This window comes from Protomyctophum parallelum, assembly GCF_964188405.1.
Source record: "Protomyctophum parallelum genome assembly, chromosome: 10".
NCBI classification, from domain to species: Eukaryota; Metazoa; Chordata; class Actinopteri; order Myctophiformes; family Myctophidae; genus Protomyctophum; species Protomyctophum parallelum.
Window position 1 is genome coordinate 7,142,695 of NC_139704.1, and position 23,867 is coordinate 7,166,561.

Sequence of the window (23,867 nt, forward strand, 5' to 3'; positions counted from 1 at the left end):
CTTTACTGTACTGTACTGCAGGGATTCTCAACCTTTTTGGCCGGGGACCCCCGGAAATGCTTTGGCCATGTCTCGCGACCATCGCCCCACCCCCCCTCCCCACCGCCAATCTAACCTGACTGCAAAAATAACCTTAATAATAGAGAAAATATATCATAAATGAATACTGAAACCAGATAGAATCACTAAGGAAAGTGTATGCATGTACTGTATGTGTACTATCTAATCGCTTCATTTCCGTTTTCCATTTTCAATTGCAAATAAATAAATAATAAAATGTGAAAATAATTTGGGGACCCCCCCCAAAATAATTTGGCGACCCCCCGAGGGGTCGTGACCCACTGGGTGGATGCTGTACTGTACTGTACAAGCTCTCCTCCTTGGCCTGTGTGTGTGCGCGCGCGCGCGTGCACACATTGCCGTCTATAGGAGTGGCTAGCACAACTCAAAAAGTCCAATTCTAAACTAACATACTTACTTGGTAAAATTATCGTGTAGTGAGAACAGACACACTAAATAAGCGTTTCCCACCCAAAGGCAGCCTTTTTTTTTAATAGTAATCTTTAATTTATCCTGTGTATGCATCATGCAGAGTACCATGTAGATTGTAGAATAACAAATAGCCCTTTCAAAAGGGGTTTCAGACAATATATATCTTCCTGACATAATGGTAAACTAGAGATGTCAAAAGTATGGTAATGCTGCTTGTAGGTGAGAGACGAATATCTCCCTTTTTGTCCCCACATTTATCCATGTGTCTGATTCGTTTTTTGGATACGTTTCATGTTTTGATGTGTGAAAAAAAGTTTACTTTCTCTTTGTGCATCTGTAAGGAACAACACATACAAACCCACAGACACACACTAACTATAATATCCTTTGAACACTGACCAGGGTTATGCACACGTTTACATTTTTAAAAGGGTAGGACTGTTTGCAACATCAAATACACTCCAGGGCAACATTAGCGACTTCCTCCTGGGGGATCCCGAGACATTCCAAGGCCAGTGAGTCGATGGCTTTTGACACCGTGAACCACTCCATACTGGTTAAAGGTACGCTAAAATCTATTGGATTTGATAGCACATCAGTGAGCTGGATGCAATCCTACCTGGAGGGGAGAGAACAGATGGTAGAGGTGAACGGAACACTGTCCCCCCTCCCAGTGAGTTGTGGTGTTCCACAAGGAAGCATAGCATACTAGGGCCTTTACTGTTCCTAATAATAAGTGTGCTTTACATTGCTAGCTTACATTGCTATCGTTTTAATTTATAGGATATATAATCCAAAAAGCGTTCATATTTTGCGGGAGAGTCTAAAGACAGAGTCCCTATGACGTTTCCAGACGTCCTACGGACGGAATGTGTTAAAAGGTCTTTAAATAAATACTTTTTGAAATGTCTATGGGGAAAACACATTGAGAATTATTTCCTGGGCCTGGCGTCGTCATGAAAGGGGGCGGGAATGCAACGCTCTATATGGCTGAGGCTGCAGATAGACATGTGTTGACATCAGTATGGCTGTTTAAGCAAAATAAAATAAAAAGTTTAAAACATAATAGTTGCCACAGTAAGCACAAAGAGGGGAGGAAAATGACTGAGTGGATAACATTTTACACAATATTAAAACCGGGAAAGCATCTGTGTCACTTCAGATGTTTTGCGTTGGCTATGCAGAAATAGCTCGCAGCACGGCACAAACACAAGCATGTGTCTTAATGCGTTACAGAGGTAATGAGCCATTGGTATTCCCAATATTTTTAGAGAATAATAATAATCATGTTAAAACATGTTTGCTTAATATGTGGGACACACGCGGAGGCGAAGGAAGCAGCAGCTCACTGACGGTTGGGCTTAGACCTTCCTGTAACAACATCTCATCATGCTTAGACCTTCCTGTAACAACATCTCATCATGCTTAGACCTTCCTGTAACAACATCTCATCATGCTTAGACCTTCCTGTAACAACATCTCATCATGGCCACCCGACAAGCCAGTTGCCATTCTCAGTTGTACTTTTCCAATTAACGATTGAGGAATATAGCCGCACAGTCACTCAGGCCTTTTGTTTTCACCGCTATCTAGTATGGACACAGCGTGTGAACGCTGCTGCTCTGTTGTGTGAGTACTTGTGTTCATGGATGGTGTACAAAGTTGATGGCCCTGCGCAGCAGAATCCCGAGTGTTAACTGAACCCTGAAAGTGTTCTTTCGGTGTTGAATTAAGTAATATTACATGAGAGGGGGTGGTTTAACGTCATTAATGCACGCCTGCGATGCTGCAGGAACGAGCCTGCAGGGCGAGTTCCGAAAGCAACGCAGAAGATCATAGTTTCTCATTTTGAGGAGAAAAAATACTATTAAGCATGTGCGCGTCCGTGTCAGATCTGGATGAAGGTGTTTTTACCATGTGAGTACAACCACCCCCCAAGCGCGTGCACGCACACACACACACACACACACACACACACACACACACACACACACACACACACACTTAACGCTGGCTTAATGCTTATTAATCAAATCTCGTAATCTCGTGATCGGCACCGTTGGATACAATAGCTATTCTGAAGATTATCTTGTAATGGCACAGAAAAAGTTAAGGCACGCAGAATAGAGACAGAGAGAGAGAGAGAGAGACAGACATACATAATGAGAGAGAGAGAGAGACAGAGACAGAGAGACAGAACGAGAGAGAGACAGACAGTTATGTTTCTGTCTGTTAAATTATTTTCATTGTTACTGTATTGCTTGTTCATTATTGTTGGGATGTTTGTTGTTGTCTCTGCATGTGCAGAGAGTTGTCTCTGTGTGCGCAATGACTTTTGTTTTGTTGTATGTATGCTTTGGCAATGTAGAACATATTTATCATGCCAATAAAGCCTTTTGAAATTGAAATTGAGAGAGAGAGAGAGAGAGAGAGAGAGAGAGAGAGAAGCACCTTTCTCTGTCTCGTCCCTGTGCAGGCGGTTGTGAAGGAACTGCAGGGAGAAGTCTCTGGTCACGGAGCTCAGGCCCTCCTCCCGCAGGATGGACAGAGCCTCTAGTGGCAGCTGCAACAGCCTGCGGTCTGCAAGCACCACCATAGTCTCCCCCGACTCCATGGGAGAGCTCACTGCGAGCACACACACACACACACACACACACACACACACACACACACACACACACACACACACACACACACACACACACACACACACACACACACACACACACACACACACACACACACACACACACACACACACACACACACACACACACACACACACACACACACACACACACACACACACACACACGCACACACAGTCTGAAAGTCAACTTGTGGCACATTGTTGATTTTGACAAAAGTATTGGCATCAATATCTATCTATCTATCTATCTCCCTCAAGGACCCCAATTTGGGAAACACTGCTCTAATGCACCGCCTCGGGAGGGGAGGGATCACATACTGACTATCGGCTCTGGTCGAAGAGAGGACGCACCTGACAGACCTTTATCAGATCCCACCTTCTCGTCCTTTTCTCTGGGTTTGGGGGGCTCGTGGTGGTCGGATACTGATGGAGCGCGGTGCCTGAGAGAGAGAGAGAGAGAGAGAGAGGGAGATAAGGACAGAAGGGTAGTGGAGGAATCGAAGGGCGAACCAGGAGAGAGTGAGATTCCCGCTGCTTTCCCCGCTGTTGGTACGTAAGCAATGTGTTTTGAGACGAACACACACACACACACACACACACAGGACCCGACGCACTAAGGCTATGAGGCAGGCAGACAGACACACGTCACACGGCAATGCTGCCAGTAATGTGGTGATGATATGTTGAAACACGCACTGTATATCCTAGCACTTTTTCTGAATGTAGCCTTTCTTATTTGATTTGATTTGATTCTATACCTGCACTAGATGCTCCCAGACCTCTGTTTATGCTATGGTGTCTCATGTCTGTTGTTGTCCTGTATCGTTTGTATTGTTTGCATGTTTTAAACCACTACTCTTGCTGTAAACCTAATTGCCCTTCTGGGACATTAATAAAGACCTTGAACCTTGAACCTTGTCACAGTCCACACGTCACTTTGTTTGGTCAGCGATTTATTGAAGGGCATTCGTACGTGTGATCAAGCACAAACAAGAATGTGCATGTGCGTGTACAGTACATGTCGCAGGCGCGCATGCGCGAACACACACACACACACACACACAACGTAAATTTTCCCTTCATTGTCAAACATGAAATGCCATTAACAATAAAGAGAATGTAATGTTTGTTTTGTCACCGTTTGATCACCATTACATCACATAATCAACACGAGTTAGACTTTAATATATTAGCGCCCCTCACTTCACACAGGTGTGATTATTTATTTGAAGAATTCTCCATCTTAAATAAGGTTCAAACTAAGTATCACATGTTTACACAGCTGCACCCCTGCAGTCAGGAAAGCAACATCATCCACATCTCTGTTGGAGACTAAATGGGGAGATTTGCTGAATTATATGCAGCTCACCTGAAGCAAGAGAAGTCCAACTGGGAGAGAATTGGATACAGATAGTCCTCCATACCGCGCACAATGTCTCTGAAGGCAGTTTCAAGTGTTTCATCTGCCGTGGTTTTCTGAACATGCACAAGTTGGAAATAGACAACATTTGTTAGTCAGGCTCAGAAAATTGATTGATTGATTGAATTTTGTATTAAAGGACCACTTCACCACTTTTCAACCTATCTTCATATACTACTGTAGGTCCTCACCAATAATCATGATAAAATGGCACCATTGTTTTCCTACTCTGTCTGTTTTCATTAGGAGGGCTGTGGGCAGTTCAGAAACCCGTCCACCAGTGACATCATCGATTCAAGCCAATAGAAACTGCAGGTTTTCTAGTCCTGAAAAGTTGTGAAAATGGAAGCCATCGTTCTCATGATAATTCAAATCAAAACAAAAAGTTTAAAAATAAATGGGGCATTTAGCAGACACTCTTTTACAGGGGCCAGTTTCGAATTGCAGCCGCCCATAAGTGCTCTTTGAGAGTGGTTTTGAATACCTTAGAGTGCTATGTGCTATGTCTACATACTAATTTATAAATCTAATAAAATGCTACATTATAAATCTAAATTACACAAATTTAGCCTTTGAATACACTTGTAAGGTCGTCGAAGGCTAGTGCAAGTTATATGGCAGGTGCTACAGGCGTAACGGGCCTAGATGGAATCTGAAGAGGTGGGTTTTCAGACTATACGGCTGTTGGTAGGGCGTTCCACATTTTAGTGGCATGTGAGATGTGAGCCTTGTGTGTGCAGAGGATAATAACCCATTCTGACCGGGCACCCATTTTGGTGTCAGCATCATGTTATGCTTTAGCTATTGAAAAATAGCAGATCTACAAGCTCATATCGCGCCACCGAGTGGCGCGATACGAGCTTGTAGGTCTGCTATTTTTTTTAAATCGAAGACACTTTTAGAATCTGATCTCAGGTCAGAATGGGTTAATAATGAAACTGTCAGCATGTAATAGACATTTTTAGAATCTGATCTCAGGTCAGAATGGGATAATGCCATCAGAGGTCTCTGGCCAGGACCCACAGTCGGGGGGGTCTGCCGTTCCTCCCGGGAGGCTCCGGGCTCCTCGCCCTCTCCGCCGTGCCACTGGGCATACCTTGAGGTTTCTCGTCGTCTCCAGGCCAAAGGTCACGGTGCGATCCCGGAGCATCAGCAGAACCCTGGGGCAGACGGAGACCTTGGCCACCCTGGAGCACCTCAGTGAGCCTGCGTCGATACGGAGTTCACAAACACAGACATGCATAATGGCAGACGGCATACAGTACAGGGCCTTGTAATTGGTCCCCCTGAGCAGCTACTGTATACCGTCTCCTCCGGCCTTGTTCTCCGGTCTCTCCATAATCTCACTTGTGTCTCCCTCCGTCTCTTAAGTTGCTCTTTTGTTTTCTCCATCCCTATCTCTTGGGCCGCATTGGAAAGTAGATTTTTGCATGGCGGGCTTGTCCCAAGAAAGGTCATTTTGAGAGCTATTATGCTAATGATTTCGCTTTCAGGGTAGAATCGGGCTGGTAAAAACGAGTGTTCCCACATCTGGGCAGTTGCAAAGAGGTCAGAGGGAAAAATCCGGGTTGCCTTGCTATTCTTCACTTCACTTTCTCTCTCCCTGCCTTCATTAAATCTTGAACTTTCCATCTGTCTCATGGATAAATGTTACACAGGAATACAAATGACGATTTTTCATTCCATGTAAATACCCTGGTACTCAAAACAATGCTGTATGTCAAATGTTCGCCTGCAGCTAGGGAAACAAATAAACTGTCTATTTTCTTTTTACTTAGACGATCCCACGATTTTGCAACCCATTTCTTCACCCAGTGTCAATTATCTAATGTAATCCTGGGCGCTACACATCCTCTGACAACCTGGGAGGGCAGCGGACTGACCTCATACTTTGTTCTATGCATGAGGAGTCCAGGCTGCTTCTTTTCCCCTGGCAGTTGAGTTTCCCCGGCCAGACGTAGCACGTGGAAGGAATACGTTATTCTGACCAGTTCCTTTCCCTTCGATCAGGCGCCCCGACTGGCCAGGGGGACAGCACTATAGACTGTGCCACCATGCCCCTAAAATATATACCACGTGGTATATATTGTGACTGCATTGTCTCTGTATCAAACAATTTAGAAGAATAACACTTTGGAATGGCGGGGCTTCAGATATTTGGTTTAAGAACCCACCAGTGACAGTGGCCAAAGCATTTCCGGGGTCCCCAGCAAAAAAGGTTGAGACCCCCTGCTCTAATATACTGTAGCCTAACAGACTACTCGCCTACTTCGCTTGCTATCCTGAATCAAAGGAGGTTGCCAAATACCAATGCATGTTAGTGTGTCATTCATTCCACAAGCAAGATGCGTTACATACTTATAAAACACACACAAATAAATTGCATTAAACAGTGCTGTAGGGCGGGTCTTGCCGCACCCTCTGCGATGTTTAGATATAGGCGTCATGAAAGCCTAAATAAATTCACTGACATTGCCTAGTCTCAGAAAGGTTACAGTACACAAAAGAGGCTAAGCGCCTGTGCGATCCGTTAATGTAATTGTTTAGGCATGCATACAAGCCCAATGCATTTGTTTGATGAAATCATCGATCACGAGATTAATAGAGAATGTATTGACTTGTAATCTCCATACATCTAAAATGCCTTCTGAATGTTGTGCTATTGGAGAGCTCTGTGACAGCTGTCCATAAGAGTCTCCAAATAGTGCATGCATGCTTTGTAATTTTATAATATACATATTTCATTATTTCATTTGATGCATTACCATGTTTTTGTTCTTGCTTACTGTAATTCGCTCTGGATCAAGATTGTCTGCTAAATGCCTGAAATTGTAAATTGTTCTTAGGCATATGTAAAATTACTAATAACTGAAAATAGCCTATCTACAAGCTCACAAAACGTGTTGTGAGATTGTAGGTAGGCTATTTTCGGTGGGCAACCTGCTTCACAGAAGACAACATGCATGGGCTTCCATGGAATGCGAATGACTGAAATCGGTCGTGGGCGACTGAGAACTTTAATGCATGTACTATTGGTGAACATGAAAAAAAAAACAGACTCACTTGTAGCTTGCACAGGCCTCCCTTTAGGAGCGTCGGTCGACTTGGACTTTTCATAGAAGGCTCCGTAAAGCTCAGACCTGAAACACACACAACAAACACACGCACATATATTGTGAGAGATTTCACACATTTATAGAAGGTCTATTCACATTTATTGATAGAAATGAGGCCTGACACTTTAAACACCAGCACTGATTATGCACATTGACCAATATTATTCTAATTATTATTAGTTGACTAGGGTTCATTCCATTCACTCTGATCTTGCATTCTGTAAGCCGCTATGGATAGGAGTGTCTGCTAAATGCTTAAATTGTAAATTGTGTAAAGATGATTTCCTTCTGTATTCCATCCATAACAACCGATTACTTATAACAGTAATGTCCACTATACCATACATACTGTAGGCCACATGCGGCCCCCACCTTCATTTAATGCGTCCCACAGGTTAACATCTTAATACTAATAATAGTATTGATTTCAGCTGTTACAATTCCAAACATGCAAACATGACCTGCGTCTATGTTAGTAGCTTAATGACTAGTATAAAAATGTTTTTTTCATGTCCAATTTATTTGTATTTAAGTCCATAAAGTTAATATACGTATAACGAAATGCATTTGAAATGAAATAAAAATTATACTTTTGAGGATGAAAATTTCAGGATTTCAATTCAAATATAGCAAAAACAGCAGATATACAAGCTCAAAACGCATCGCAGGGCGATGCGTTTTGAACTTGTAGATCTGCTATTTTTGCCACGACCTATATGCAATGTGGCCCCTCTGGAGTGAGTGTGGAAATGTAGTGGCTCATGGTCAAAGTTGCCCACCACCTGGCCTGTACTACGACACACATTACCCCTCTAGCGGCCTGTCTGCCACACTGCAGGCCATTCTGCTCCAGATAATGTCTGCGACCTAAACCTAATGTGACATGTGACCTGCGGTCATACACAGTGAGAGGGTGGAAGGAGGAGGCAGATGGGGCCACACATCAAAGAGAGCGAGAGAGTAGAGTGAGAGCCAACAGTAAGAAAGCAAGGTTATTGAAGTTTGTCATTTTGTATTTTTTGAGTGGTGCAACCACTCCAAGGAACAGCAATGTCCGTGTTCACCTATGTGTTGTTCACCTATGTATGTGACGTTAATGAGCACCAGTATATGACTATGAATACCAGTAGGGGCGCTGTTGTGCCAGAAACAGAGAGAGAGAGCGAGAGGTGGGGGAGGGAGTTGCACCACTCAGTTCACACAGGTGTGATTTTTTATTACATAGCGGATGTATAAAAAAATACAGCCACTCTACAAGCTCACGAGTCGTGCTGTGTTACGCTGTGAGCATGTAGATAAATCATAACAGACTAAAAACTAACTTGTAAACACAACACAGTTTCTAACTGTCTATTCTTTTTTACTACTAAATATCATAAGATTTTAGTCGAGTAAATCTACAGTTGATTTAGTCTACTAAAATGTATTTTGGCGGGCCTCGATGCCGTTGTAATGATCGGATATTTTCAGCATGCAATCAAGTGTAAAATGACTTGTGTCTTTTACTTATAGTGGATCTCTTGTCCACTAGTTCCCTTCCTAACATTTTAGTCTAGTTTTTATTTGTTGACAAAATTGTCTATACATTTAGTCTATATCATAGCTTAGTTCATTTAGTTTCCCTTTTAGTTTCCGTCAGTGAAAAAAAAAGGTAGTCGACATTTTTTGTCATAGTATTAGTGGATGAAATCAACAATGGACTGTACCCATCCTCGGTGTGCTGAAGGAGCAGAATCCGCAGGTTGGATGGCAGCTCTCCAAGGATACTCAGGTGGTTGGGATTAATAGTGATATGGCCATAAGCCTGCACAACAGAAAGTCAATACGGAATATGAAGGATATGCCTGTGAGTGTATAAGCACATGTTATTGCAAGCAAGTTAATTTAATCTTGGTCTATGTAGTTCTGTATAGTGTGAAAAGGGGAGAAAAATGGCATTGAATAAATGTGACCTTGCAAGCTTCAAACAGAAGCCTGGGTAACAAGGTATATATTGTATATACAGTATATCACGCTGATGAAGGTCAGACACGGGGAAGGTCTGATTTACGTGTGAACAAGAAGTCTGTCCACAATTTAATTACATATATATTTTTAACCATTCAGAGACACACTTACACAAGACACGAGTATCACCTTGTCTTGAACCAAGACTCTAAAAGTCATTTTCTATTATAGCCTTTTGACACCAGAATCTACTTACTGCACTAATGACACTCAACAAAAGACCACAAAAGGACCAATTCCAGAGGTTACTTTCTAGTGAACTTTGTACAGCCGGTAGCTATACATCATGTGCAGAGAGAGGTGGTAGTGGTGTGCGGGTTTGCGGGCGTGCGTGCACCTTGGTCAGGCTGAGGGCCTCCTCCACTCCCTCCCGCATGGGGTGTGTGTGTGTGTGTGTGTGTGTGTATGTGTGCGTGCGTGCACCTTGCTCAGGCTGCTCAGGGCCTCCTCCACTCCCTCCAGCATGTTGCTGCAGGGACTCTCCTCCTCCTCCTCCTGACAGCGCCTCCTCCTGCGCAGGCTGATCAGAGCAGAGAGCCGGGAGGCGCCGGTGTCTGCGCTGCAGGCACCGCTCAGGACCTCGGCTGCCACCGCGGCACTGCGGCAGCTCTGGAGGTTAACGGGGGAGACCAGAGAGAGAGAGAGGATGAATGGAGGACATTCTTTTTAGGGGTGGGGGGGTGGGGGGCGGTTTTCATGTCAGGGGAATTAGGTGATGATATCTCAAAAGAATAATATTATGACGTGAGCCACGGGGCGGCTGGCAATTTGTAGATGTACGAGAGGGAGCGGTGGGCGTGCACACATGCACGCACGCTCTGCATGACTGCAATACAGGAAGAAAGAGTTTGCAATCTGTAAAGCTAAAATATTTATCCCTGCTATCGCACATTATCAATATAAGCTATTCCTCACTCATGTAATGACCTAATTTCCCCATCAGGAATAAAGCGTATAGCTATATTACGTCATCTTTAACCGATTTAGACCTGAGGACGATTCTACAAATGCCTTCTAAATCAAGACAGTTTTCTGAAAAACCCATGTTTCTATGTCAGTGGTGCTCAACCTATTTCATGTCAAGGACCCCCAGAATTATCTGTATTTGGCCACGGACCCCCATCTGAAAATATGTTGTTCCGGGAACCCCCCTCCCAGAGGCAAAGATTTGAGTTAAAAACGTCCGCTCTGAAAGAATATAATATTCAAACATTTGCACCACATTTTCAAGATTTTCTCAAAAATAGCAGACCTCCAAGCTCGTAGCGTGGCACTCGGTGCCGCGCTATGAGCTTGTAGATCTGAAAGTATAACAATGCTAGCCTGGTTAATAAACCAGACCGAATCAGCCGTTGGCAAAAAAAAAATTGCCTGCCGGCGGATTACGGTCTGGAGAGGCTCAATTGTACGCCCATTTCCTACACCAGAGAAATGGGGCGGCCAATCGGGACACGGTATGCAATATGGGCGGGCTTTGGTACAGTGACTTTCAATGCTTGAGACCTTTGACTGACAGTAGCTCTGACCAATTGCGTCAAAGAGAAAATGTTTCAACCCGCCCCCCTGGAAATGAAATCCAAGCTGAGCCTCCCCAGACTAATATCCCGCGGTCCGTGCGATATTAGTCTGGTTTATTAACCAGGCTATAACAATGCTTAAAACACCAAAAGGGGGTTCCCTCCCCAAAATGGGTTTTAAACAGAAACGGGCAGAGACGACTCCAGACTCGGGGGACTAGTCGTACCTGCAGCAGGGCTAGGTATTGGCCGGCCACCACAGGGCTAAGCTGGCCATGACACTCCAGCATGTCTCGGGAAGCATCAGCCAGGGTGGACAACGAGGGCGGCTTTTGCTGGAGACACAGATTGACGGCCTGGGCCAGCGTCTCACTGGCTTGGGCCAACAACTGCTGGGCTTCGTATCGGCGCCTCCTCTGTGCAATAAAAGGGAAATTTAAACGCACGCACGCACAAACACACAGTAACTGTGTGTACCATATATGAGACCCACAGTATGCCAGTACTTCAAGGGTGACCCTTTGTGGCGGGAGATACGGTATGAAGTGAGCCTCTTTATGAAGACATTTAATTAGGCCCCAGTCAGTTTATATTTATATGGTACCTGCAGCTCTGCATCCTTGTCCTCTGCGCTGCTCGACTCCGTGCCTTTCTGTCTGCCTGAGTCCTCTCTCTCCGAGGGAGCGGCTCTAGCTTCGGACCAGGCTTTCTCCTGCAAAAATGTTCAGGTCCAACATCACAGAATCATGATTAGTTTTGCAATCCCCATCATGATCACAGGCTGTAGAGACCTCCTTGCTTTTACATTCAATAAACTATAGTCATCTCTCTAATCACTAGCACCCACCAACCATTATCGTCTTTCCTTCCAGGTTGCATCCATCCGTGTGTATATTGTATAGCCCATCATGGCCAGACTAATATCACTAGTCTGGGACTTTGGTATGGAGGATTCATTTCCAAGGGGAGGTTACAAACAGATTCCTACACCACAACTAAATAGTCTCACTCTGGGGTGAGCGAAATGTAATTAAAACTGAAGAGTGCCAGACCAATCTCCCCAGGGATGTTTATTTTTTTAACCCTGTGGCAGGGTGTCGTGTCGTGTCTGTCCCAGTCAGAGTGTTATGTTGTGTTGTTTCATACCTGGTTGTGTCTGTCCCAGAGTGTTATGTTGTTTTATACCTGGCTGTGTCATAGGCGGAGCTTGAACTTGACGCCTGGGGGTGCGACTGCTTGGCCAACGACACCCGCGCGCACGCTTTGCTTTCGCGGTTTATTTTGACCTTTATTTTATTATTTTAGCGTTTTTACAATGCCCTAACTGTGGAGATATGCATAGGAACCTATGTGTGCAGGTACGGGGGACACGTTAGGGGACGCACCCAGGTTCAGGTGTTACATTAATAAGAGTTGTCAATAAAGCCACACATAAGGATACACGCCAGTCTCGTCTAGATTATTATACAGAGTTGATACAGCCTGTTACATGGTGTCAGAAGTCTCGAGTCCCGTCACGATGAATGTCGGAGGCAGATAAGAAGAACGTTTGTGGAGAGAAGAAACAGACGTTTGTAGCCTACACTAGTAAGGACCCAGTCAGTTGCTAAGCTAACTACTAGCAGTTAGAAACTGTAGTAGAGAGAGCTACCGAGTTGGGTAGAGACTCAGTGCTATTGAAAACAGCATCGCGTGTGATCCCGCTGGCTTCGCTGGATTAAAGAAGTTTATTTTATTTTTTTTGAAGAAAAAAAAAAGTTTCAAAAAAAAAATCAAGAAAAAAACGGCCCAGAAAGAAGATGATGGATTCCCTGTTCTCCATAAGTCCACCAGAAAACTTTGATTTCTCAGACTTTCCAAGCTGGCCCAATTGGATCCGGAGGTTTGAAAGGTTCAGAGTTGCTGCTGGACTGGACCAAAAAGGTGAAAACTATCAAGTCAATTCATTAGTTTATACCATGGGTGATAAAGCTGATGACATTCTGGCCACACTGAGCTTAAGTGATGGAGACAGACAGAAATACAGTGCTGTGAAAGAGGCTTTTGATAAATATTTCGTTGGCAAACACAATGTGATCTATGAACGATGCAGATTTAACAAAAGAAGCCAAGAGCCAGGTGAATCGGCTGAATCGTTCATTTCTGCAGTTTATAAACTAGCAGAACACTGCCAATATGGTGCAATGCAGGAAGAGTTGATCAGAGACAGGTTGGTGGTCGGCATAAGACACCAGGGCCTGTCAGAGAGTCTGCAGCTGGACAGTGAGTTAACTCTGGCAAAAGCTGTCCTAAAAATAAGACAACATGAAGAAATTAAAAAGCAACAGCCCATTGTGCGTGACACAAATAGCACAGACCATAGAGAAGCTAATGTGGACATGATGAAGTTCAAGAAAAAGTATCAGAGACAAACACAGACAGGGAGAGGTGCCCAAAGCAAGGGTCAAACAGACTATGAAAAAGGGCAGAAGAACTGTGGACGATGTGGCAAAGCGCCGCCGCATTCCCTAAACAACTGTGCTGCAAGGGAAGCAGAGTGCAGGAAATGCCACAAGAAAGGCCACTATGCGGCTCTCTGTAAAACAAAGTCAAGCAGAGTGGATGAACTCCAGGAACAGGAAGTAGAGACTGTTTTCTTGGGACAAGTGTCTGCGGGAGGTCAGTCAAAAACATGGCAGAAGACGCTGATGTTAAATGACCAACAAACCATCTTTAAGCTGGACACAGGAGCGGACGTGACAGCCATTCCGGCTAGAGTCTACTCAAAGAAGCGGCATGGCCCACTCATCACTGCGACAAAGAGACTGCGGGGACCAGGCGACAACGCTTTACGAGTAAGTGGACAATTCAATGGCATAATAAAGTACAAAGACCAGACCACTGAACAGCCAGTGTTTGTCATACGAAAATTAGCCACCCCACTACTTGGTTTGCCAGCAATAGAAGCACTGAAGTTGGCCTACACAGTTGACAGTGTTCAAGGGGAGACAATTGACATTAAAAGGCTGTACCCCAAAGTTTTCACAGGCCTGGGATGCCTGCAGGGCATGTACAAAATTAAGCTGACAGAGGATGCCAAGCCCTATGCATTGTCACTGCCACGCCGGGTGCCTATACCTTTAATTGACAAGGTCAAGGAGGAAATCCAGAGAATGGAGACTCTGGGAGTGATCGCGCCCATTGATGAGCCCACAGAGTGGTGCGCAGGGATTGTTGTGGCGCCAAAGCCCAACGGAAAAATCAGGATCTGCGTGGATCTGACCCACCTGAATCAATATGTCTGCCGTGAAAGGCTCATTCTGCCGGCAGTCGATGAAACCCTCGCCAAGCTGTCAGGAGCGAATGTGTTTACAAAACTCGACGCCACAGCTGGTTTCTGGCAGGTACCACTGCACCCAGAATCAGTCCCCCTGACAACGTTCATCACGCCGTTAGGGAGGTACTGTTTTCACAGGTTGCCTTTTGGGATTTCGTCAGCACCTGAGCACTTTCAGAAGAGGCTCACACAGATGCTGGCAGGACTGGAAGGAACAGTGTGTCATGCAGATGACATCCTCGTCTTTGGATCGTCGCGTGAACAACATGACCACAGGCTGAGCAAAGTGTTGGAGAGACTACAGAAGGAAGGGCTGACACTCAATGATGAAAAATGCCAGTTTGCTGTGGACCGTGTCAAGTTCCTAGGTCACATTGTCAGTGCCCAGGGCCTAGAAGCAGACCCAAGTAAAATTAAGGCGATCACAGACATGCCCACACCCACAGACATTGCAGGTGTAAGGAGATATCTGGGCATGGTGAATTATGTAGGGAAGTTCTCGCCTCGTATTGCTGAGCTCTCACAGCCCATAAGAGAGCTGCTCAAAGCTGAAAACGACTGGGCGTGGGGGAGCATGCAGCAGAAGGCATTCGAGGAGCTGCGCCGGGAGTTGAGCTCAGCCACTGTCTTGGCACAATACTGCCCGAAAAGAGTGACAAAAGTTGCAGCGGACGCTTCCTCATTTGGACTCGGAGGCGTTCTGTCTCAGAAGCAACCGTCAGGCGAATGGCGTCCAGTCGCCTTCATCTCACGTAGCATGCTGGAGGCGGAGCGTCGTTACGCACAAATCGAAAAAGAGGCGTTGGCGCTGACCTGGGCGTGTGAGCGCTTTCAGTCCTATCTCATAGGGATGGACTTTTTGATACAGACAGACCACAAGCCCCTAATTTCCCTGCTGGGGAGCAGAGCCCTTGATGACTTGCCCCCTAGAATCCTGAGATTCAGACTGCGACTGCTTCGCTTCACATACACGATTGAACATGTACCGGGGAAGAACCTGATTACAGCAGACGCGCTGTCCAGGGCCCCAATCCGAGCGCCGCCGACGGCTGAAGAAACGCAGCTGGAGAAGGATGTGGGTGCTTACGTCAACCAAGTGGTGGAGCACCTACCTGCGTCAGAAGGGAGGCTGGCGCAGATCAGAGTCGCACAAGATGCAGACAGTATCTGCAAAAGACTAAAGGACCTGGTGCAAACTGGATGGCCTCCAAACAGGAGGGCTCTCGCACCAGAACTTAAGCAGTATTGGCAGTATCGCCAGGACCTGCTGATTGCAGATGGACTGCTGATGAAAGGCGAACGACTTGTCATCCCTGACTCTATGCAATAGGAGATGCTGAACAAAGTTCACGAAGGTCACCAGGGAATCACAAAGTGTATCGCCAGGGCACAACAGTCCGTTTGGTGGCCAGGTCTGTCAAAGCGGATTAAGCAGAAAGTAGAAAACTGTGTGATATGTGCAAAGGAGGCACACAACTTCCCAGACCCACTGCTGACGACACCGTTGCCAGACAGGCCATGGCAGCGTGTTGGAGCGGATCTGTTCCAGTGGAACACAGCTATGTACCTGGTGGTGGTTGACTACTTCTCACGCTTCATAGAAGTAGCTCACCTCACTTCTACTACCTCAGCTCATGTAAAGGAGAAGTTGAAGTCTATCTTCTCACGTCATGGGGTCCCAGTGGTTCTGGTCACAGATAATGGTCCCCAGTTTGCTGCAGCAGAGTTTGCGGACTTTGCAAGAGAGTACGACTTCAAACATGTGACCAGCAGCCCCCGTTATCCTCAAGGGAATTCGGAGGCTGAAAGGGCTGTGGGAACAGTCAAATCTCTCCTGAAGAAGGGAGAGGATCCATACAAGGCCCTCATGGCTTACAGAGCCACACCTTTGGCACAAGGAGCATCTCCTGCACAACTGCTGATGGGTCGAAATATCAGAACGCCACTGCCCGTCAGTCAGGAGAAGTTGGAGCCGAAGTGGCCTGACCTACAGGCTTTCAAAGAGAAGGATCAGGAAATGAAGGAGAAACAAGCATCCTAGTTCAACAAACGACACCGCACACAGCAGAGACAAGAGCTCAGACCAGGACAAAGAGTCTGGGTAAAGAACACTGAGCAGCCTGGAATCATCACAGGTCCAGCCCAGACACCAAGGTCCTACAACATCGAGTTGCCCTCAGGAAGTCTTCGCAGAAACCGATCCCACATCAGGGTCATTCCAGAGACTACTACTCCTACAGTTACTAGATCAGGGCGCATGATTAAAAGACCAGTCAGAATGGATTTATAATAACTTGTCTTAGATTAGAGCTGTTGATAAACAGGGCAGAATAATCCCTGCACAGCTTCGGGGACTCAGGCAGTCTACCCTGATCCTCTAGATAGGAAAAGTGAATGTATGTTCATTATTATATTTGCATTGGTTAAGAGAAAAGATACACTACAAGTAATTCATTTAAAAGGTTATAATGTGTGTTATGCTTAGTAATTCTTTAATAGTAGATTTCATACTGTACACGCTTGAGTTGAAGTAAAAGAAAATAATTGTAATTACAGTAAAAGAAATTAACAGTTTGTTTAAAAAGAAATGTTGGTAATCGACTAAAAGAGGGAGATGTGGAGATATGCATAGGAACCTATGTGTGCAGGTACGGGGGACACGTTAGGGGACGCACCCAGGTTCAGGTGTTACATTAATAAGAGTTGTCAATAAAGCCACACATAAGGATACACGCCAGTCTCGTCTAGATTATTATACAGAGTTGATACAGCCTGTTACACTAACCCCTAAAAATGAGTTATTTAGGTAGTACAGCAGCTCACACACATACACACATGCACTACAGCCATACAGCGAGTCATCATATCATGATAAGAGAGATGATTACAAACTACAGTCAGAAGCCAGGGGGTGCAGTGCACCCCCTGAACCCCCTCAAGCTCCGCCCATGGGCTGTGTCTGTCCCAGAGTGTTATGTTGTTTCATACCTGGCTGTGTCTGTCCCATAGTGTTATGTTGTGTTTCCTACCTGGTTGTGTCTGTCCCAGAGTGTTATGTTGTGTCTCATACCTGGCTGTGTCTGTCCCAGAGTGTTATGTTGTGTTTCCTACCTGGTTTTGTCTGTCCCAGAGTGTTGTGTTGTGTCTCATACCTGGCTGTGTCTGTCCCAGAGTGTTGTGTTGTTTCCTACCTGGCTGTGTCTGTCCCAGAGTGTTGTGTTGTGTCTCATACCTGGCTGTGTCTGTCCCAGAGTGCAGAGGGGAGGATGGGGTCCTTCAGGGCAGCCTGCAGTCTCTGGCACTTCCCCTTCAGGGCCAGGCAACGCGCTCTGGTCTCCACACTGTCCGGGGATGGAAAGCAAGTCGCAGCCAGCTGGCCCATGGTCACCTGCCCCAAAGTCTTGCCTACACACGCCCATTCCTGGACAAGGACACGTGGGTCAAATGAGGATAATGGATTGAAAACTACAGAGATATCCTACATGTGCCACTGTTTGAGAAACAGACTAGGTTTTCTTTCGAAGGGAAAGCTGCAGCATTCCACATGCAAGCAAGCACGTGGACACACCAATATTGGGAAAAAGCTAAACTATAAACATCTCCGAATTCAAAGGAACACAGATTGATGTTAAGCTCTTGACTAAAGAGAATCTTATTTCAGAATCAGAAGCAAGTTCCCCCTAATGTCAAAACAACATCAACAGATTATGTCGAATTGTATAAGTAGCTGCATTATTAAAGACCTGTAGAGATACAGAAACATGGAATGAGTACTCCAATTTAGTTGTTGCCCTGCCATCTGCACGTTGCAAATGCACCACTGTGAGACCACTGTGAGAGGGATATCTCAGTTAGGGTCACAGATGAAGTATTTGAATGCATACAACATTATTTTAACTAATATGAATGGCTTTCTTACCTTTATTTGTAGTTGGACCAAAGAGGTCCAGGTGTCCTTATTGGCCATTTCCCCTACCATAAGCCCTAAATGAATTGAATAGGAATTGAATAGGGCTATAGGGCTTATTTCCATCGCTCAAAATCATTATATTTTTGTATATATCCTCTCTTCATAATGTAAATAATATCCCAAGCGCCACACTTTACTACTTATTTCGATGGAAATAAGTGAATTAGCACCCCATAGCCCCATTCAATTCATTGAGGGCTTATGGTAGGGGAAATAGCCAATAAGGAGTTTTTGCACAAAAAAACACCTGGACGTCTTTGGTGGGGCTGTAACAACTACAAAGAATGCCTTCTAGCATGGAATTCTCCTTTAACACAATATATGCCCAAGATGTCCTAGGAACTACCTCATCGTCTGTGGACGTCTCTTTTGACATTTCAAAATGTCAGAATGTGGGTCTACAAGTGGGCACCCCATGTGGCTATTTTGAAAGAATGAAAGGGCACATATTGTGTTAATACAATATAATTAGCATATCTCCATGTGCTCTCACTACTCTTCCATTGAGACATTCCGAACCAGGTGTCTGATATATGACACCCAGCAACGCTTTGAAATGTCAAAGTTATTTGAAGTAGAGTGAACCCGTAGTAGCGTAGAGTTCTCATTTTCTGTCAGAACCCGATCCGAGCCTCGGATTTTCCGTGATTGTTTCCATTATTATAAAAATAACAATTATTTTGTTTGTGTAATGTTGTGTATTTATTTATTATGAAGAGGGTTGTGCTGCTGAATCTTGGCGATTCATTTTTACTATTTTTTATTTATTTTTTATGTGAGGAGTGAAGTGCAGTTTGTGTGAGAGAGAGAGTGCCTGCACTTGCACACAGACAGGCGTGTGAGAGAGAGAGTGCCTGCCTGCACAGACAGACAGGCGTGCGTGCATGCTGCCGGACGATGGCCTGGGGCCCTGGGCTGGCAGGCTGAATCATAAGCCCTCTGAAGTTTACAATGCATCACGATCCAACACCTTCGGTTCCTAACAGGGCCATAAATCAGACGGCAGGGTATGCAATGGCCGTGTCAGCCTATAGGTAAACAACAGTCTAAAAAACAAAAGAGTGAAGAAGTACGATAAAGAAGATGGATGTGATCAAAAAGAAAATCGAAACAGGTGAATCCAGTGCGATTGGAAAACCTTCAAATTGGTCTTGGACGCAGAAAGTAACCCGCAGAGTATGTACAGTGTGCTAAATGCAAGGCAGTACTATCATATGATGGCAAGAGAACCGGGACATCGACATTGGGTCGTCATGTTGACAAGGTTTTCCCAGGGGCACCAGCGCCAGGGGCAGCAGTCATCATTGCAGTCATTTGTCGTTAAGAGTGCTGAAACTGTCACTCTGTGAGTCAAGCAGCCAGCAGGCAGTGACAAACTAATTTAACAAAATGTGTTACATTCTGCGCAAAGGACATCAGGCCGTTTTTGATTGTGGAAGGCATTGTCGAATTGGCCCAAGAGTTCATCAACGTCGGGGCTACCCATGGAAAAGTGCCTTGCAAGCTCCGTTATCCCCTCAAGGCCATGGCTGAGGAGAAAAGAGGGGCCTTAATAGCACAATTAAATTAAACCACGTAAAAAAAGTAAAAAATGACGAAATGTGGACTGATGATTTCAGAAAACTACACTACATGGCCATTACATGTCATTATGTGGCGGAAGATTTTAGTTTATAGTCGGGAAGAATCTGGCCACAATGATGTTTCCACTGGAGGACAAGAAAACGGTGGAAAACATCAGGAGAGAGATCGTTAAGATCCTGTTGACGAGATTTGGGTTTGATCCGCTATCGCTGTCCGAGATCGTTTGGGTCACTGACCAGGGCTCGGACATTGTCAAGGCCCTAGAGCCCTACGTCAGACTAGACTGCCAGGTTCATGTTCTGAATACAGTACTCAGGCATGGGCTGGACGTTGATGACGCACTGAAACAGCATGTCTCCGACATAGCGGAAACAATAACTGCAGCGAAAGCCCTTGTGAGGCAAGCTTTGTTTACCCCTGGCCTACACAATACATAACACTTTGCTGGATATGATTATGATACTATCATTACTATTATGATAATATAATTATACTTTGTCATGTCGGTTATAATTATGTGTAACCTATACATCTATAAAAGCATACTGTATATAGTTTGCGTAATGTCCAATTGTCCATGCTCTGGTTTTAATACTTATTATTTTATTATGGACACGAGGTTCAGTTCTGTATATATGTCACTGCGTTCTATCCAGGACATACAGAGTTGCACGAGAAGATGGAGGCTCGTGGAGAGGCTGAGAGAGTGGATAAGGTTGCCCCCGACATGCTGGCCTTTCTTTTGAACTTCCTCGAGCCCTTTCGGGACGCACAGTGCAAGCTGGAGGGGGACAAATACGCCACTCTGTGGTCAACAAAGCTGAAGGCTCATTGTCGGCCAAACCCAGTCGACACGGAACAGCAGGCTTTTGTGCGTCAGCGCCATGTGGAGTGGATGGACAAGAAAATAAAACTGCATCATCTCCACAAGGCTGCAACCTTTCTGTGGCCCAACTACAACCAGCTGCGCATGCTGGACAGGAATGAAAGGGACAATGTGCATGAGTTTGTGAAGTTGCTTTTGGCAGGTTTGCCAGCAGCAGCGGTGTTTGTTGAGGGGCAGGAGTAGGAGGGGGATGCCGCGGGCATTGCGAGTGGTGATGATGATGACACAGCGCCAGCGGCTGCTGCGCCCGCTCCTAAGCGTGCACGTTGTGCATTTGATGCTATATTAGGCAGAGGCCAACTATGAGCGACGAGAAGGATGTGGTCTGCAAGACAGATTCTGTGTGCACCAGCCAGCAGCAGCGAGTGTTCAGTGCAGCAGGCCGCACTATCGAGGAGAGGCGAACACGACTTGCTCCTGAAACGGTCGACGCACTTCTTTATCCATGCACAATAGGCCTATAGGCTTTATAACGACGGTCAAATAAAGATCGGTTTGCTGTGTGTTGTGTGCTTTTCTTGTGTTACATTTTTTTAATCTACATCGTATATATTCCTTTTGTGTTTTTTGCACAAGAAACTCGGTTTCTGCCTAGTCCTTTTATTTATTGCAATTGCAATCACTGTTTCACTTTATTGCTGCCGTTTTAAACAGCCATAAGTGTTATTTAATTTCTTATTCCGTTTAGTTATTGCACTACGAGTTTAAACTTTTTTTTTTCTTGCTGCAGTTTTTTGAGCAAACAGAAACTCTGTTTGTGATTTTCTTTTCTTCAGTTTTTGTGCGTGTTGTTGGTGAATACAGTGTGATTGGAAAACCTTCTAATTGGTCTTGGTAAGGTAAGAAGGTAACCCGCAGAGTATGTACAGTGTGCTAAATGCAAGGCAGTACTATCATATGATAGCAAGAGGACCGGGACATCGACATTGGGTCGTCTTCCCAGGGTCACCAGCGCCAGGGGCAGCTGTCATCATTGCAGTCATTTGTCGTTAAGAGTGCTGAAACTGTCCCTCTGCGAGTCAAGCAGCCAGCAGGCAGTGACAAACAAAATGCGTTACATTCTGCGCAAAGGACATCAGGCCATTTTTTATTGTGGAAGGCCCAAGAGTCGAATTGGCCCAAGAGCTCATCAACGTCGGGGCTACCTACGGAAAAGTGCCTGAAAGCTCCGTTATCCCCTGCCCCAACACCATTCAAAAGCACAGCAAGAGAAAAGGGGGGGATAAGGGGGGCCTTAATAGCACAAGAACAAGAACCACGTAAAAAAAAGTCAAAAATGACAACAGAAATGTGGACTGATGATGTCAGAAAACTACACTACATGGCCATTACATGCCATTATGTGGCAGAAGTTTTTAGTTTAGTCGGGAAGAATCTGGCCACAATGATGTTTCACTGGAGGACAAGAAAACGGGGGAAAACATCAGGAGAGAGATCGATATCGTTTGGGTCACTGACCAGGGCTCGAACATCGTCAAGGCCCTAGAGCCCTACGTCAGACTAGACTGCCAGGATCATGTTCTGAATACAGTACTCAGGCATGGGCTGGACGTTGATGACGCACTGAAACATGCCTCCGACATAGCGGAAACAATAACTGCAGCGAAAGCCCTTGTGAGGCAAGCTTTGTTTACCCCTGGCCTACACAATACATAACACTTTGCTGGATATGATTATGATACTATAATTAGGCTATTATACTTTTTGTCATGTCGGTTATTATTATGTGTAACCTATACATTTATAAAAGCATACGGTATATAGTTTGCGTAATTGTCCATGCTCTGATTTTAATTTTTAATACTTATTTTATTATGGACACGAGGTTCAGTTCTGTATATATGTCACTGCGTTCTATCCAGGACATATATACAGAGTTGCACGAGAAGATGGAGGCTCGTGGAGAGGCTGAGAGAGTCGATAAGGTTGCCCCCGACATGCTGGCCTTTCTTTTGGACTTCCTCAAGCCCTTTCGGGACGCACAGCGCAAGCTGGAGGGGGACAAATACCCCACTCTGTGGTCAACAAAGCTGAAGGCTCATTGTCGGACGAACCCAGTCGACACGGAACAGCAGGCTTCACCTTTCTGTGGCCCAACTACAACCAGCTGTGCATGCTGGACAGGAATGAAAGGGACAATGTGCATGAGTTTGTGAAGTTGCGTTTGGCAGGTTTGCCAGCAGCAGCGGTGGTTGTTGAGGGGGAGGAGTAGGAGGGGGATGCCGCGGGCATTGCGAGTGGTGATGATGATGACACAGCGCCAGCGGCTGCTGCGCCCGCTCCTAAGCGTGCACGTTGTGCATTTGATGTGTGGGAGAATGTTTTCGCAGAGGAAGAGGAAGATGATGAGGTGGAGAGCTATATTAGGCAGAGGCCAACTATGAGCGACGAGAAGGATGTGCTCTGTGCTGGGCTGGTGGAACTCTAACAGCAAAACGTATCCCAAACTCTGGCAAGACAGATTCTGCGTTTTACAATTCTATCAATCGAACAGCTGCGTTTTACTATTCTATCCAAAAAACATGTCCTCACGCTGTCGTTTAAAAACTCCCTCCGGTCCTCACTGTGTTGCAAGTACACACACACACACACACACACACAAAATCTATCGCGGTTAAAATTTCCAGTCAACCGTCTTAACCTGTTCTATGGAGTCGGGGTCAGGTGTGGACCGGGTAAAGTCCTCCAGTGCCATCTCGACAGAGGACTTCCGTTTCCGCGCCAGGGCGTGGCTGGTCTGCTCGGCACACAGCAGCTCCAGCATGGCGAGGCACAGCTCTGCCAGGGACAGACGCAGTCGCTGCAGCTTCCGCCTGGCTGCTAGGGTGAGACCAGGACTCTGGCACACAAACAGAAAACAGTGTAAGGAGCCTGGCTGCCAGGGTGAGACCAGGACTCTGGCACACAAA

General features: G+C 45.5%; 1 protein-coding gene across 1 annotated transcript in view; it reads right to left on the reverse strand.

Annotated features, from left to right (window-relative positions):
• cfap46 (cilia and flagella associated protein 46) overlaps positions 1 to 23,867 on the reverse strand; it is a gene marked incomplete at both ends in the record, with an annotated part of 96,052 nt that overhangs the window by 12,074 nt on the left and 60,111 nt on the right. The window contains 11 exons of the mRNA XM_083774304.1: positions 2,944 to 3,117; positions 3,494 to 3,582; positions 4,512 to 4,618; positions 5,659 to 5,768; positions 7,626 to 7,702; positions 9,385 to 9,482; positions 10,109 to 10,294; positions 11,430 to 11,618; positions 11,807 to 11,914; positions 17,751 to 17,939; positions 23,600 to 23,797. Of these exons, the coding sequence (XP_083630430.1) occupies positions 2,944 to 3,117; positions 3,494 to 3,582; positions 4,512 to 4,618; positions 5,659 to 5,768; positions 7,626 to 7,702; positions 9,385 to 9,482; positions 10,109 to 10,294; positions 11,430 to 11,618; positions 11,807 to 11,914; positions 17,751 to 17,939; positions 23,600 to 23,797 (1,525 nt within the window). The remainder of the gene's footprint in view (positions 1 to 2,943; positions 3,118 to 3,493; positions 3,583 to 4,511; positions 4,619 to 5,658; positions 5,769 to 7,625; positions 7,703 to 9,384; positions 9,483 to 10,108; positions 10,295 to 11,429; positions 11,619 to 11,806; positions 11,915 to 17,750; positions 17,940 to 23,599; positions 23,798 to 23,867) is intronic.